Here is a 14,002-nt window from a genome sequence, read left to right as displayed (position 1 = left end):
CTCCAATAAAGTGGCTGAGAATCTGTACAGGGTAATTTCAGAATCAGGGCCTTTGTGCATGCGTTTAACCATAAGGGCAGTATCATTGTTTTTTCAAATGGGAACTCAGATTCTGGAGCACAATTCTACAGTATGGAGTGGACTCTGTAGCAAATTCTATGATCACAGAATCATGGAACACAGGGGATCCTGCACGTAAGCATTCATATAGACCCTCAGAACTAACCCTCTTCACCTTACTCCAATAGGACTACTTGTCTGAGTAAGGTAGGTTTGGGGCATGCAGGTTTAAGGACTCGGTATGTGCAGCTTTCATGAAATTGGTTGGTGTAATCTGAGTTGGCAGACAGCTTGAAATTACAGTAGAACCTGAGAGTGACAAACACCAGAGTTACGAACTGACCAGTCAACCACACACCTCATTTGGAACCAGAAGTAGACAATCAGGCAGCAAAAGAGACCCAAAAAGGCAAACATAGTACAGTACTGTGTTAAACATAAACTACTAAAAAAATAAAGGGAAAGCAGCATTTTTCTTCTGCATAGTAAAGTTTCAAATCTGTATTAAGTCAATGTTCAGCTGTAAACTTTTGAACAAACAACCATAACGTTTTGTTCAGTTACAAACACTTCAGAATTACAAAAACCTCCATTCCTGAGGTGTCCATAACTCTTGAGGTTCTACTATAATGCTGCTTGAAGAGACGTATATCTTAGCAGAAATACTAATGTTTCAGAAAATAACATTTTTCCACTATTATCAAGTAGTATTATAGTTTCCAAACTAAATCTGGTAGAGAAGAGTGCTTCTGAAACACTTGATTTCTGAAAAGAAAAGGATTTTTCCATTGCCTAGATTAAAGCATCTGAATTTGTGAAATTCACTACAGCAATTTTAATCCTAGAAAAATGTAAGGCTTCACTTTCTAAACATTAGAACCTAATCCTACATTGTCAAAATCAATGAATGTTGCCATTAATTTCTATTGCAGCAGGATTGGGCTATAGAGATTTTTCCAAAATGGTTGTGGGTATGTGTAGACCAATTTAACTTTGAAAAATATATTTTTTTTAAATCTGTGTCTGTCTCCCTTTCTCAAAAAAGTATGCTACGCTTTTAATTCTAGAATACTGGAAGTTTTATCAGGTTTCCAACTACGGATTCCTCATTCTCCCATCTCTACTATTTTGTTCATTTTAAAATGAAAGAAATATTTTTAAATGAATGGTAAATAATGGGCACTTTGTCAAAGAGGGTACCCTAAATAGTGAGGTTTGACCCTTGCTCTCCCATTAGATGTACAAACAAGTTGGAAATGTTATCAGCCTGTCATATTGCATAGTCTGCTGTATCTTTGCCATTTTATAATGCTTGTTAAATTGTACTATAAAGAAAAATGATTGCAGGACAGATTTAGGTGTTTAGAAATATTCATTATCTTTGCGTTTATGTGAATTTTGAGGGTCAAAGTTATGCATTTTTATCAGACTTCTTATCTTTCAACCTAAGTGAAGATCAATGCTTTAAAAAGGGAAGGGATTTTTCTTGAATGTTAAAATGATTTGGTACAGAGGAAATACTAATGGGGACTTTTATTACTTTATAGAAAAAAATGTGTGATTAAAAAGTGACAAAATTTTTAATATTGAGAAGAGACAAGTTTGATTTTTTTGATTCCTTTGAGTTAAGGCTGGAGAACAATCAAAGGGTCATTCATAGAAAGAATAAAATTGGTTTTTAGAAAGAACCAGTTCAAAAGTATTGATGGCCTTCAGGAAAGTAAAATGGCAAATTGGTGGGGTATTCTGGAGACACTTGTTGCTCACCATGCTGTACCAGTTCTGTTGATAGAAGGCTTGGGTTTCCCGAGTTGTTTATCCTAGTTCGCTCACTAGCACTATGTACATGTTAGTGCTGTTAGAGCTGGGGGAAGTGCTAGCTGGATCTTTGTAAAGGCATGGCACATAGTGCTTCTGGTTAAATTAAGGCTTTAACAGTTATAATGCCTCCAGGCACTGCTACTGGGACAGTGCCCTTCCACCAGTATGCCTCTTTACACTCAAGAGACATGGTTTAGCTCTGTTTGAGACCCTGATCATGCACTTAAGTACATGCCTAACGTTAAGCCTGTGAGTAGTCCCATTCACTTCAAGCATGTACTTAAGTGCCTACCTGAATCGGGGCCCATATCAACGGGACTAAGTGATATACATCCAAAAGTCCTAAGGCAAAGCTTTGCAACCAGGGACATAAAACCAACCGTGTATCAAATTTCTGAGCTGGAACCACAGCAAGCAGGGTGGCAGATGAAACAGCCACAAGTTCTTATTGCTAAAAGGCAAACATAGTACGGTACAAATCAGCTGTCAACGAAACCAGCATCATGTATGAGCTTGATTTCCTATGAGACACTCAATATTGCTTTCATCACTGAGGTCTAGTATGCTTGCAGTCTCCAGCCCTGTCATAGTCCAAATCATGTAGTAGTATTAGCCAAGCACAAAAAGAGAATGATCCAGAATGAAGCAAAAAGAAGAAAAGGAGGCAGAGTAGCACCCTTCTTGCCCACTGTCCCAGATGCCTTTGGATTTTCTGTGAGATAAAGGATTAGTGATCTGCTTATCTCTAGGCAAAGACCCTTGGACCCAGTCCCTCCACTGTGAGGTAAAGAAGTATTTTTATCTCCATTTTACAGGTGCAGAACTGAAGTACACAGATTATTTGCCCAAGGTCAAACAGGAAACCTGAGGTAGAGCTAGGACTAGAACCCAGGTGTTATGAGTAATAATTCCATGCCTTAACCACAAGACTATGCTTCTTTCCCCTGTGAAACTTCCAGCTTCATCTGGAAGTGTTTTGGTGATCAGTGTGAGAACCTCCAATCTCTCTATGTTTGGTGTTTCTTTAGCACTCATCACAGTGGTATCTAATAGCTGATTCTTTCCACCCAGAAATAGTTTTCCTTTTCTCATACATGCCTACATGTATAATATAAGTGTTAATAAGATGTTTGCTAGAATAATTATTGTATGTTAAGAAGTTGCCTGTTATTTTTAAGACAAAAATGGGGATGGCCAACTTTAAAAAAAAAATCATCAGGTTGCACGTATCCAACTGTAGTATTTTTAAACTAGCAGGATGTTTGAAATAAAATGGTACTTCCTTTGAGAAAAAAAATCCAATCTTTTTTAAAATTAGGTTGCGGGGTTTTTTTGTTCATTTCAGTTCTCATGAAAATGAATGATTGATAGTACTAGCTGAAGCTAGACATAATGTGGCAGACTCTGGGGAAACTTTCCAGAACAGTTTTGTAGTCCTAACATGTAACTTCCCTGATATTCTAATAGTTGGACTCTCTGGAGAAGAATGTCAGTAATACTGAATAGTTCTAAATTATAGTTTGGGGATGCTGACAAATGTCCACTAGGGATTCTAGGGATTCACTGAAGTTGACCAAACTGATTTCTCATGTGAAAAATGTTGATAGATCCACATCTTCAAACAAAAACACCACTCCAGTAAAGTGGGATGAGATTTTTATATAGAATGATGAATTGCATTCAATATTTTAAATTTCAGTTTCCTCACTGAGTCTTTGCTCTCCTTTCATTCTCGGGGCCTTTCGTTCTATTTCTGTCAGGTGGGTTGGGGTAAAAGGCTGAGACTGAATGAGTGCCACGAACAATTATTACAAAACATCACAAGCAAATGTGATTGATAACTCATAGGAACATAGGAATTGCCAGGCCAGATCAGAGCAGTGATCTATCTAGTTCCGTACCCTGTCTCCAAGAGTAGGCAGTTCTAAGTTCCATGGTAGCAGGATTAGTGGGTTGCACTGCAGACCTTCATAGCTGTGGACACTCTGTTACCTCACTAAAAACAACTGAAATACAAATTGTCTTGTCTTTGAGGGGGAAGGAAGTGGGGGGAGGGATTTTTCAGGAAAATCAGGAACATGAGAGTTGCCCTGGTCATAGGTAGACAAGGCCTCATCCAACAAAATCTGCTGCAGAGCAATATAATTGACCCAGGAGTCCGTATAGCCATGGGGGGAGTTGCTGTTGTTGCCTGAGACATGCATGGGGGATTCTGTAGGCAAGGGAGTTCCACAGCTAGGAATACTCTGGCTTACTTTCGGGGAGATTAGGGAGCCATTGTAGCAGAAATAGGCATGACCTCATATTAGTATTAACACTGAGAATATCATGATTTTAAGGCATCATGTTCGGATGATTTGGATAGTTACATGTGATGATGTCTTCTAACATATGTAATAGCTCATAAATCTCTGCTTTCTTGTCTAAGGTTTTCATCAGTATCACTTCTTGGATTGGTTAGCAGGGAATACTAAAGGCAGGGCAGCTAGCACACTTGCTTCTTTCCCTCTCTGCCATTCCTGATGTCTCCCCATCAGGCAGTCTGTAATTTTGAGCTTAACAAATGTAGTCTGGTCTTCAGCATTGCAGCATAATGTGCTGTAGCTGCAACGGTGAGCTAACTCTGGATAGTGTATTGTTACATTGCTTTCTGGATCTCCAAAAACTGTTTAAATAGTAAATTAATAATAATGTTTGTTTGTTTGTTTGTTTGTTTGTTTGTTTGTTTGTTTGTTTGTTTGTGTCATGAGACAGAGGATGTTTTGGAAAAACATGTCCATTTTTTACTTAGTTTTTAGGTGTCTAAACTCTGAGAAGGAGACAGAATTATACATTATACAAAAACTATCTTTAGTTAATAGGGCACATTGTACTTTTGTCAACTCTGTAAGGTAGGGTGTATGTAGGGGAGGGTGTGTGTGTGTGTGTGTGTGTTCTGAAGCTGCATGGTGCACTGAGTGAATAATATGTTGCTTGTATTCTTGTTAGAAGTACTGTCTTGACAGCACACTGAGGAATTTTGGCACTGAATTAAAAGCAAGAATAATTCAGGGAATTGTCACTATTCAGAATAGGGTGACCAGATAGCAAGTGTGAAAAATCAGGGGCGGGGGGGAATAATAGGTGCCTAAATAAGAAAAAGCCCCCAAAATCGGCACTACCCCTATAAAATTGACATCTGGTCACCCTAATTCAGAAGGCAGCAAGTAAAAAACAGGCTAAATCATAAGCATTGGAATATCACCATTAGAGCTGTTTTACTACAGGAAAACAAAATTAGCATATAACTGACAGGGCTGGATTTCACAGTAGGCACATGCCTAGAGGCGCCAGCATTGTAGAGGCACCTAAAAATTCAAATTTTGCCCAGCAGAGGGCAAAGCCAGCTAGCGTTGCCAGGCATCCATCCGTTTTTTGTCCAGAATGCCTGGTCAAAAAGGGACCCTGGCAGCTCCGGTCAGCGGTACTGACTGAGCCATTAAAAGTCCATTTAGTGGTGCAGTGGAGCTAAGGACGACTCCCTGCCTGCCCTGGCTCTGCACGGCTTCCAGAAGTGGCCAGCATGTCCCTGCAGCCCCCAGATGCAGGGGCAATCAGGGAAGCTCCGCAGGCCGCTCTCGCCCCGAGCGATGCCTCCACAGCTCTCACTGGCTTAGGTGAGCCCAAGGTGTTAATCCGGCCCTGATCACTGAGCTCATTATAAATTTTAGAGATGGGGCAAAAACGCAACATGGTTTTTAACAAAAATAGTGCTTGCTTGTGTACAGGCCTTCTGGACTAGGAAACTGGGACAGCTTTGATTAATCCACTAGAGTAGTTAAATTTAGATAATGTATACATTATTTTAATTTGAAGGTGGCTCACTTCATGTACAATATTGTGTTCAAATTTTTTTTCAATTAGGTGAAAACTCAAAAGAAATGCCCAATAACAATAGTGTTGTTTATTACTCTCATCATGAACTTGAAGTATCATTTTAGCTATCCTGAAGCTTATGTGTGTCTTATTATGCATGAATGGCTGATAATTCTTTTAGTTATATCAGTCTTTACTGTTAGTCATATTGAGGTCTCAACCTTTTAGATTTCTTCCCAAGAAATAAAACAGCTTTTTTGCATAAAAGATATTCTTCAAACATAGCTAAGTACTGAAATATACATGTTTGCATCTAATGGCTTTATGCGTAAAAAGAGTCTACTGTGAATTTAAGAGGATTTGCTTCCCTTTGCCATTAGGTAGCCCAGGAAATACCTTTTATGATACAACATTGAGCACATCCTGTGCCAAGGGAAATGAACTTCGATGAATTTTATTAAGATTTTATTCTCCATTCTTATTTTCACATTCTAATATCCAGTCCCAGAGGAATCAGTCAGTAAAGCTGTATGATGAAGCTAGTTTTGGTAGTCTAATCAGATTCTTTAAAAAGTCAGTTACATGAAGAATCAAATTTTGTTATGAATGCTATTCAAAGTGACAGTTGTGACCTCTTCTCAGTATATTTTCTGGGTATGTGATCAGATTCATGAAGGAATGACGATTAGATCTTCACCCTCAATCAAACTTTAATGATTAAATTCATTGTCTACGTTCAGACTTGAATGCATAATTCTGTTGATAATTTCATATCAAAAGAATATTTTATGAATATCCAAATGTCAACTACTCATTATTTGTGTGTTTTCTCTAAACATAGAAATTCAGTAATTAACAACAGAACTATTCATTAAAATCCAAATGCTGATAAATGATAGATAAAAATGTCTTCCATTGATTAAACTTCTACAAAATTAAAAATGTATGCTCATTAGAACAATTTATGAATATGTTTCACTGCATGATATAGAGCTTTAAATTAACACACTGAACATTCAGATTAGTAGCATTCCATTTATTCTTGGTTATAGTATATTCCTCACTGCTGTTCTGATGTCTCAAGACTTGTATTTGGATTGTGTCCATTTTCTGGCCACTAATATCTAAAAAAAGGCTTTGGATATCAGTTGATACTAGCCTCTGAGAAGAAATTTGTTTTAACTGAAGTTAGTAATTGGGAATATATCTGTATTATATAGGGCTGAAGAGCATCTTTTAAATCTCGAGGGCCAGTCCTCAAGCTGCACATAAATTCTCACCCAAAAAACCATTGAAAGGAAGAGAAACAGAGAATTCCTCTTTTGCACCTTCCCTCAAAACCTGCAGAGTTCATACTCTGCAGATCATTTGTGTATGGACATATGGCAAGAGGAATTCTTCGACAGGGCCTGGGTTCAAAGGGTAAAGTTTGTACTTTTTAGCTCATATGCTTACATCTTCTGTTCACCTCCCCTTCCACCCCCCTCCTCCCCCAACTGGCATGCATAATCCAGGCAGATATTGCACCCACTTGTAAGGGTCAACATGAACACAATTTGCCCTTGGCTGTGTTAAAAGCAAATAGTGCTGGAGAACCTCATCCAGCACCCACAGAAGGTTAATGGGAATCTTTCCTTTGCCTTTAACATGCATTGTCAGATCAGGTCCTGAATTTTGCCTGAGTTACTAAACTAAGGACAAGAGGAGAAATGGTGAACATAAAAAGGGCAGAACTACAAAATAATGTTAAATTTAGTCTCTTCTTAAGAACCAATCCTATGCTCTTGATGGTCAGAAGGAGTGGGAGTTTTGCCTGTTTCAGTTGTGTGGGGATAGGCTTATAGCTGAACAGTGAGAAATATTCACTGATCAAGACACACAGGTGAATAAAAGAAAGACACAGAGATGGGTTTAAGTGCCAGGTGGGATCTGTTTCTTACCTAATCCAATCCACAACCAAAATGTCAGCCCCAGACAAGTGCACTCCTTCAAAACCTCCAGCACATTGTACTGGATGTCCCTTTGTGAAATCACTGAGCCACCTGCATCCAAAAAGATTGATGGCTCCCTGCCATACATGTTTCATGAGTATTTCTAACTCAACCAATCTCAGGTTTGGCTGTGACTGTCTAATCCTCCCATGTCCCTCTGAATCCTGCAGGCCCCTCGATCATTTTCCCCGAGGTAAATAACTAGGACAGTGGGTATAGTTCACCCATCAATAAGTGCAGAAGAGACATGAGCTGATTCCAGAATGAGCCCTTTTTGCCAAACCACTGAAGGCAGACAGCCTCAGTCCTGAAGCTCAGCGGCAGTCCGTTTGCCATCCTGGCTGCCTGCGTATGGGCCTAATGCACAATAGAGTGCCTGAAAATCCAAACATCAACCTTGTCTCTGATGTCTCCTGCAATCACAGACAGACAACATAAGCTCATCTTTCCTTCCCCAGTCACCCATCAAAGGGAGCACAGGTCCTGTGACAGTCCAATTTCCAGTGTCCAATTGCCTGGACTCACTGGGAATGAAAACCCTCCAATGCTGACTGCCAGTTAATAATGTCACTACTGCCTGAATGTTGTACCAAAACCAAACCCATTTATTTCTAAATTCCTGGCCCTACATATTGGAAGACACCAATATTAGTGGAAAACTCAAATGGGACATCTCTTGTTGTAAGACTACTACTACTCAGGCTACCTCTGTGCTCCCTTGGTAATACAGTCTACAACAAATTCCCCCCGAGGTATCCAGTTGTACCTGAAACTCTGATTCCAGTACGCAACTGGATCACCAGATTGTTAGCCCACTAAACTGTTCCAAAAATGTTTCCCATACCTCCAAATCTTCCCTCATTTCTATGGTCACCCTGATAAAATTATGAGGCCCTACCCAGCACCACCACTTTCCATGCAAAGTTTAAGTGCTCCATGATCACCTGTACCCATTTTAGTATAACTTTCCTAGAACCTTTGAGTACCCTTATCAACAGCCTTATATTATCTAGCTTTTCTTTGGGTAGCTGTGATACATAGTGCCTTGTATCCAATTCAGTTCCCAAATATGTTAACTTCTGTGTCGGGCCTTCTGTCTTTTCTGTGGCCCCAAGTGCTGCATGTAGGGACAGGATGGAAGATGTCTTTCCTTTGTTCATCCTCACAAGGTCCAAGGAAAAATCAGTACTAGCACCCCGGGTTAAAATTACAGTGTCTGAATGGCTCAGTATAGCTCTAAATAAATGGAATAGAGCATGAGATTTTAAAAAGCAATTCAGCAATAGTGGCCTAACTCTGCTCCCCTTGAAGTCAAAGTGAGTTTACCATTGATTTAGAGTAGATCAAGTTAGGCCAAATTTGAATACCCAAAGTCTTTTACAAAACCATAGTGCTTAAATAAAAAGATATAAACAAAGGGCATCTTAGCTACAATCATTTATGAACCATAAAGACATTAACTAGCTACATTGGCTTGTCACAGTGGTTATAATTAATAAAGGGAATAGTAACATTCAAACAAGGTTATATAGTTTTGCCTTGCAGTACTTTTTGATGCAGCATTGTGAGTCATCATCATCTTGACAAGTTATTGACCAATAATTTTCCACATGAACAAAATAGATTAACAATGTAAATTTGCTTCCTTGTTTAAAAACTGGCTTTTCTTCAGTATCCAAAACTGTGTTCCAATTAATTTATTTTCTTTCTTCCAGAAATAGTGTTCACACTGAACAATCTTTATTCTCAGTACAGTAAATTGAAAAACAGCTACGATTAGTTATCTCAATTCTTCTGACTGCCCCATTCTGCCATCTAGTGGCACTCTGAATACACTACTTTCAAGAAATAAATAACTTTTTTTCAAGGAACTCCTCTAATTTGTGATAATTAACACAAATTTTTGTTGAAGGACTGTATCAGGAAAAAAATCATTTTACTCTTAAAAATGCAAAATAATTTTCCAGATACAAAATGTAATAGATAAAATGTAACTGATTATAGTGTATAAATATAATATTATGCAAAAGACCGCCACAGTGTGAATTTGTTAGGGGGTAAATAATTGAACTGTGGTGATCAAATATTTGCAAATTTGCCTTTTTGCAGTAGTAGTGTCATAGAGTTTAAAGCCAGAAAAGACCACCAGATCATCTAGTCTGAGATTCTGCATATCACAGGCCACCAATACCAACATTGTCATTTATAGTAAATTGCCAAGGCAAAACTGTATTATCAGTCTATTTCATAGACAGCAGAATATGGAACCTCAACAGCAAGGGGGTTTACTTATTTATTTTTAAGGTACTTGCAGTTCTGTATTCTAGTGATACTGAGACATTTTTAATATGTCTTCCAGGGTGGAAAAATCCCCATAAGATGGACTGCCCCTGAAGCTATAGCCTACAGGAAGTTCTCTTCAGCAAGTGATGCATGGAGCTATGGGATTGTCATGTGGGAAGTGATGTCCTATGGAGAAAGACCATATTGGGAGATGTCTAATCAGGATGTAAGTACTGCATGAGACCTATCTGCCACTCTGATTAAATGTTCTTTGCAAATGATTGTTATCCCTTTCATTTTTTGCTGTCTTATTTACTTTCTCACTCAGATCCTCAGCTAGTATATATCAACTTAACTCCACTGACTTCAATGAAATTTTGCTGTTTTACACCAGCTGAGGATCCGCCTCTCTATAAGTAAAATTTTGACTGGCTTCCTGGAACGGCTAAAGCCACACCACAAAAAGTCCTAATCAGTTTGCCAGATTCTGGGATTGGATGTGTGCAGCTTCCATCCAAGTCAGTGGGAGCCTTGTGCCTGAACCTGAGGATACAATTTGCTCAACAAAGCAATATATCAATTCCTCCATGAATAATGGTGTTATACCAGTGATCAGTTTGGTCCAATATATCTACAGCATCCTGATGGTGCCCTTCAATGAACATACTTTAGGTGATCAATCCCAAAACACTCCTGGGGCTAATGGGATACAATTTGAAGCTGCCGTGAGAAGAATATTTCTAGTTCTGCTTCCTAATAATTAATATACAATGTTTTCTTTACAAACTACCTGTAGTTTTACATTTCGTACAGGACAATGTAAAGGTATAAAGTGATATATTTTCCTCTGCCATTTGCTCAAAATAGTTTCAACTATATCTATATTATTCTTAACTAGAACAAACATTATCTTCTAAGGAAGTTGAAAGTTTGTTCTGTAAACTATAGCACTGAAGGAGATGGGGCAATTTTTATCACAAGTTAAGTTTTCTACAAGTACTGCAATTGAGGATGGCACCCCCATAGTTTAGAACAGCATGTCTAAGCCTCACTCAAGAGACAATCTCCCTGTCATGGTGCAGAATGACAGCCATCCCATTCTTATCACTCCTCATGCCCCTGCATAATGTAGATATATCTTTATATCACAAAACTTTTCCAGATGATTATTTTTTACATTATTGCAAGGATGTTGTCACTCCAAGCTGACTGACAACTTCTGTTAGTTTCAGGCTGATTCGTCAAAAAGAGGTTTGACAGCGGTACTTTTATTAAGGAAGCCAGTTTTTTCAGAATGTTGCAGCAGAAAAAAAATCATCCATGGCAACACTGCCATATAATCAACATTATGCTGTACCAAACATATATCACTGGGATGCAGTACAATATGTGCCAAAGTGCAACTGTTGCCTCAAAATATCTCTTTTGCAATACAATTTGATGAAGTTTCATTAATTTGATCAAGATGTTAACAACAAGTAAATGTGACATTCCAAACATTCAGTGGCTTTAAATTGCATTGGGAAATTCCAAGTAGTTAGGCATACAGTGTGTAAACCTACCTTTGCAGCATATTGTGGCCTATGTTTTAGCACAGTAAGTAACTCTAAGTAAGCATGAGTTTGTTTTACAGAAATTATATGAATTTCCCAAAGGTCAGTGATACTGTAGTTCTGGCAAGGGAAATGGGGGTGGGGGAAGTGTGCACAGAGCAGATGTATAAAAGACACCGTGCAAACTTTTGCTGACAAGTCTTACATAAATATGAAGAATCACAGGTCCTGTTGTAGCAAAAAGGACACTAGCTATATGAGCTGACATTCTAAACTGAATTCAGAGGTGATATATATGGTGGTGTTACTCCCTCATCAGAAAGACAGTACAAGTGTACCCTAGATACCAAAGGATGGAAGAAGATACAGCAGAAAAGAAATATTAAAACAAATTAAGGTCGGGACCTTTTTCTGACATCATTCCACACTCTCTTTGTTAGTTGCTTTTCCTGCTATTCTCCATATTTCTGCTACATTAGTGTGTAAATGTATCTCCTTATGTCCACTTCCTACATCTAGCTGACACCACCATTTACATCACTTCAGAAATAGCTTATATTTTTTTACAGATCTGCAAAGATATCAGCTATTATGACTGTTTTGTAAAATCTTGCAATACATTTTTTTAAGTGACACTTCTAGTAGTTGGCCTCCAAATTGGTCAAACCCATGTCCCAGATAGCTTTCACCTCATGCCTGTTGGGTCTTCACTGAGCAGCAAGAAAAAAATTAGAAGTTATACTCTGTTAATATATTAAATGCCCTTCCTAGCCTGGATACTGTGGGCTTCAGCACCAATGGTCAAAATTGTTAGAATTTTTTAATTCACTGTCACAGATCACCCTACACAAGCATATAGAAAAGTATTTACATAGATCAACATTTTCAAACCTAACAGTCTAAAGTTAGTCTGATAAAGTGATATTTAGGCATCTGAATAAAAGTGATCTGATTTTCAGAAATTATAAGCACCCATAAATACTAGTGAAGTCAGTGGGAACTGTAGAGGCTTAGCACCTTTGAAAATCAGGCAACTTCTATTTAATTGCCTAAATATGGACTTAGGAGCTGACCTTTAGGCACCTAGGTTTGAAAATGTCGACCATACATTTTGTATCATTACCAACAGCATAATATGTATTCTTAAAAACTTACTCGATTTGAGAAACGTTACTTGTTCCAGTAAATAACCATTGTATTATGTGTTATGTCATTTCAGACCTGTGGTAATGCTGATTAATGCACTTCTTGGATGTGCATCAGGCACTAGAGGTGTCCATTAATTAGGGCTGCTACACAGTCTGTCATGTCTTATTGCTTAATTAATAAACATTAGATTAGATATTGAGCTTTCTGAGGAAACTATTGTACTGATGAACAGATTGAGCTAAGAGTCTAGCTCACTAATACCATGTGAGGAAAGGAAGATTTATATCTGATGCATTCAGTTTACAGAACAGCTGTGAATGAGCTCTTCTGGAACACCTATTAGAGACCGTTGTAAAAATTATTACATATTGCAGAATTTGGATATTCAGAAAAATATAATATTTAATGGATTGATTGAATATGCATAAAACTGCTATAGCAAACTGAATAAAACTTCTTGCTCACATAACAACAATATTGATATGTAAAAATTCACCATACACATTTCACTAACTCTAACTCTCATCCACAAAACTCACTGATGAACTCTTTTAACATTTATATCACTTAGAGAGAGAAAGTCTGGCTTTGACTATCTGATTTCTGCTTGGTGAACTGAGTGAAATAAATTGATGCTTTCAGTCCAGTTCCTGCTGGTCAAGTGTTTACATCTGAAAACCAGAAGCACAGTTAGTGCTAATCAATCTTTTTGTTGGCAGTTGTAATGGAGAGTCCAAGGCACTGGAACCGGGGAGCCAAGGAACTATGCCCCCCACTTTTTAACAGAAGAAATATAAGTGCAGAGTTCATGTCCCCTGCAGAATAAGAAGTTGTGCTGGGGAGGCACTGCAGTTACAGCTTTCATCCCTCAGGGGCTGATGTGGCACCAGAAGAGAGGGCAGTGGGCTCACCGCTGGAGCAGCCAGCCACAGAGAGGGAGGGGGCCCTTTGGCTCCCCTACCAAAGAAATTATAAAATGTAATGGGTCAAAGAAAGTATAAATGCCAATGAAATCCTTTTTAAAATAATGTCTTTCAGAAAAACCTCATCAGCTTTGTATTGGCATGACTGTTGAATGTTTTATGCCTAATAAAAGGTATGGAGCATTTACTTTTGACCTAGAAAGTAAAAACACCATTCAGAAACGCACCATTTGCAGCAAGTACAGTAATATATTAGGCTGACATCTGTTTTTCTGAGCAGCTACAGGTTGCAGCTTCAGTAACATGTATCCATAAAAATCTACCCACTATTATAGTAAGTAACTAAGTTTTCTGTAGCTACTTCTGA

At 38.3% G+C, this 14,002-nt stretch overlaps 1 protein-coding gene across 7 annotated transcripts in view; it reads left to right on the top strand.

The window, feature by feature from the left end:
- EPHA6 (EPH receptor A6) overlaps positions 1–14,002 on the top strand; it is an 872,967-nt gene that overhangs the window by 840,057 nt on the left and 18,908 nt on the right. For all 7 annotated transcript variants that reach the window (XM_073305263.1, XM_073305254.1, XM_073305245.1 and 4 more), the window contains one exon: positions 10,087–10,236. In XM_073305263.1, coding sequence (XP_073161364.1) covers positions 10,087–10,236 — 150 coding nt within the window. The remainder of the gene's footprint in view (positions 1–10,086; positions 10,237–14,002) is intronic.

Source organism: Lepidochelys kempii, chromosome 1 (genome assembly GCF_965140265.1).
Source record: "Lepidochelys kempii isolate rLepKem1 chromosome 1, rLepKem1.hap2, whole genome shotgun sequence".
Lineage (NCBI taxonomy): Eukaryota > Metazoa > Chordata > Testudines > Cheloniidae > Lepidochelys > Lepidochelys kempii.
This window is presented reverse-complemented; position numbering and strand designations above follow the sequence as displayed.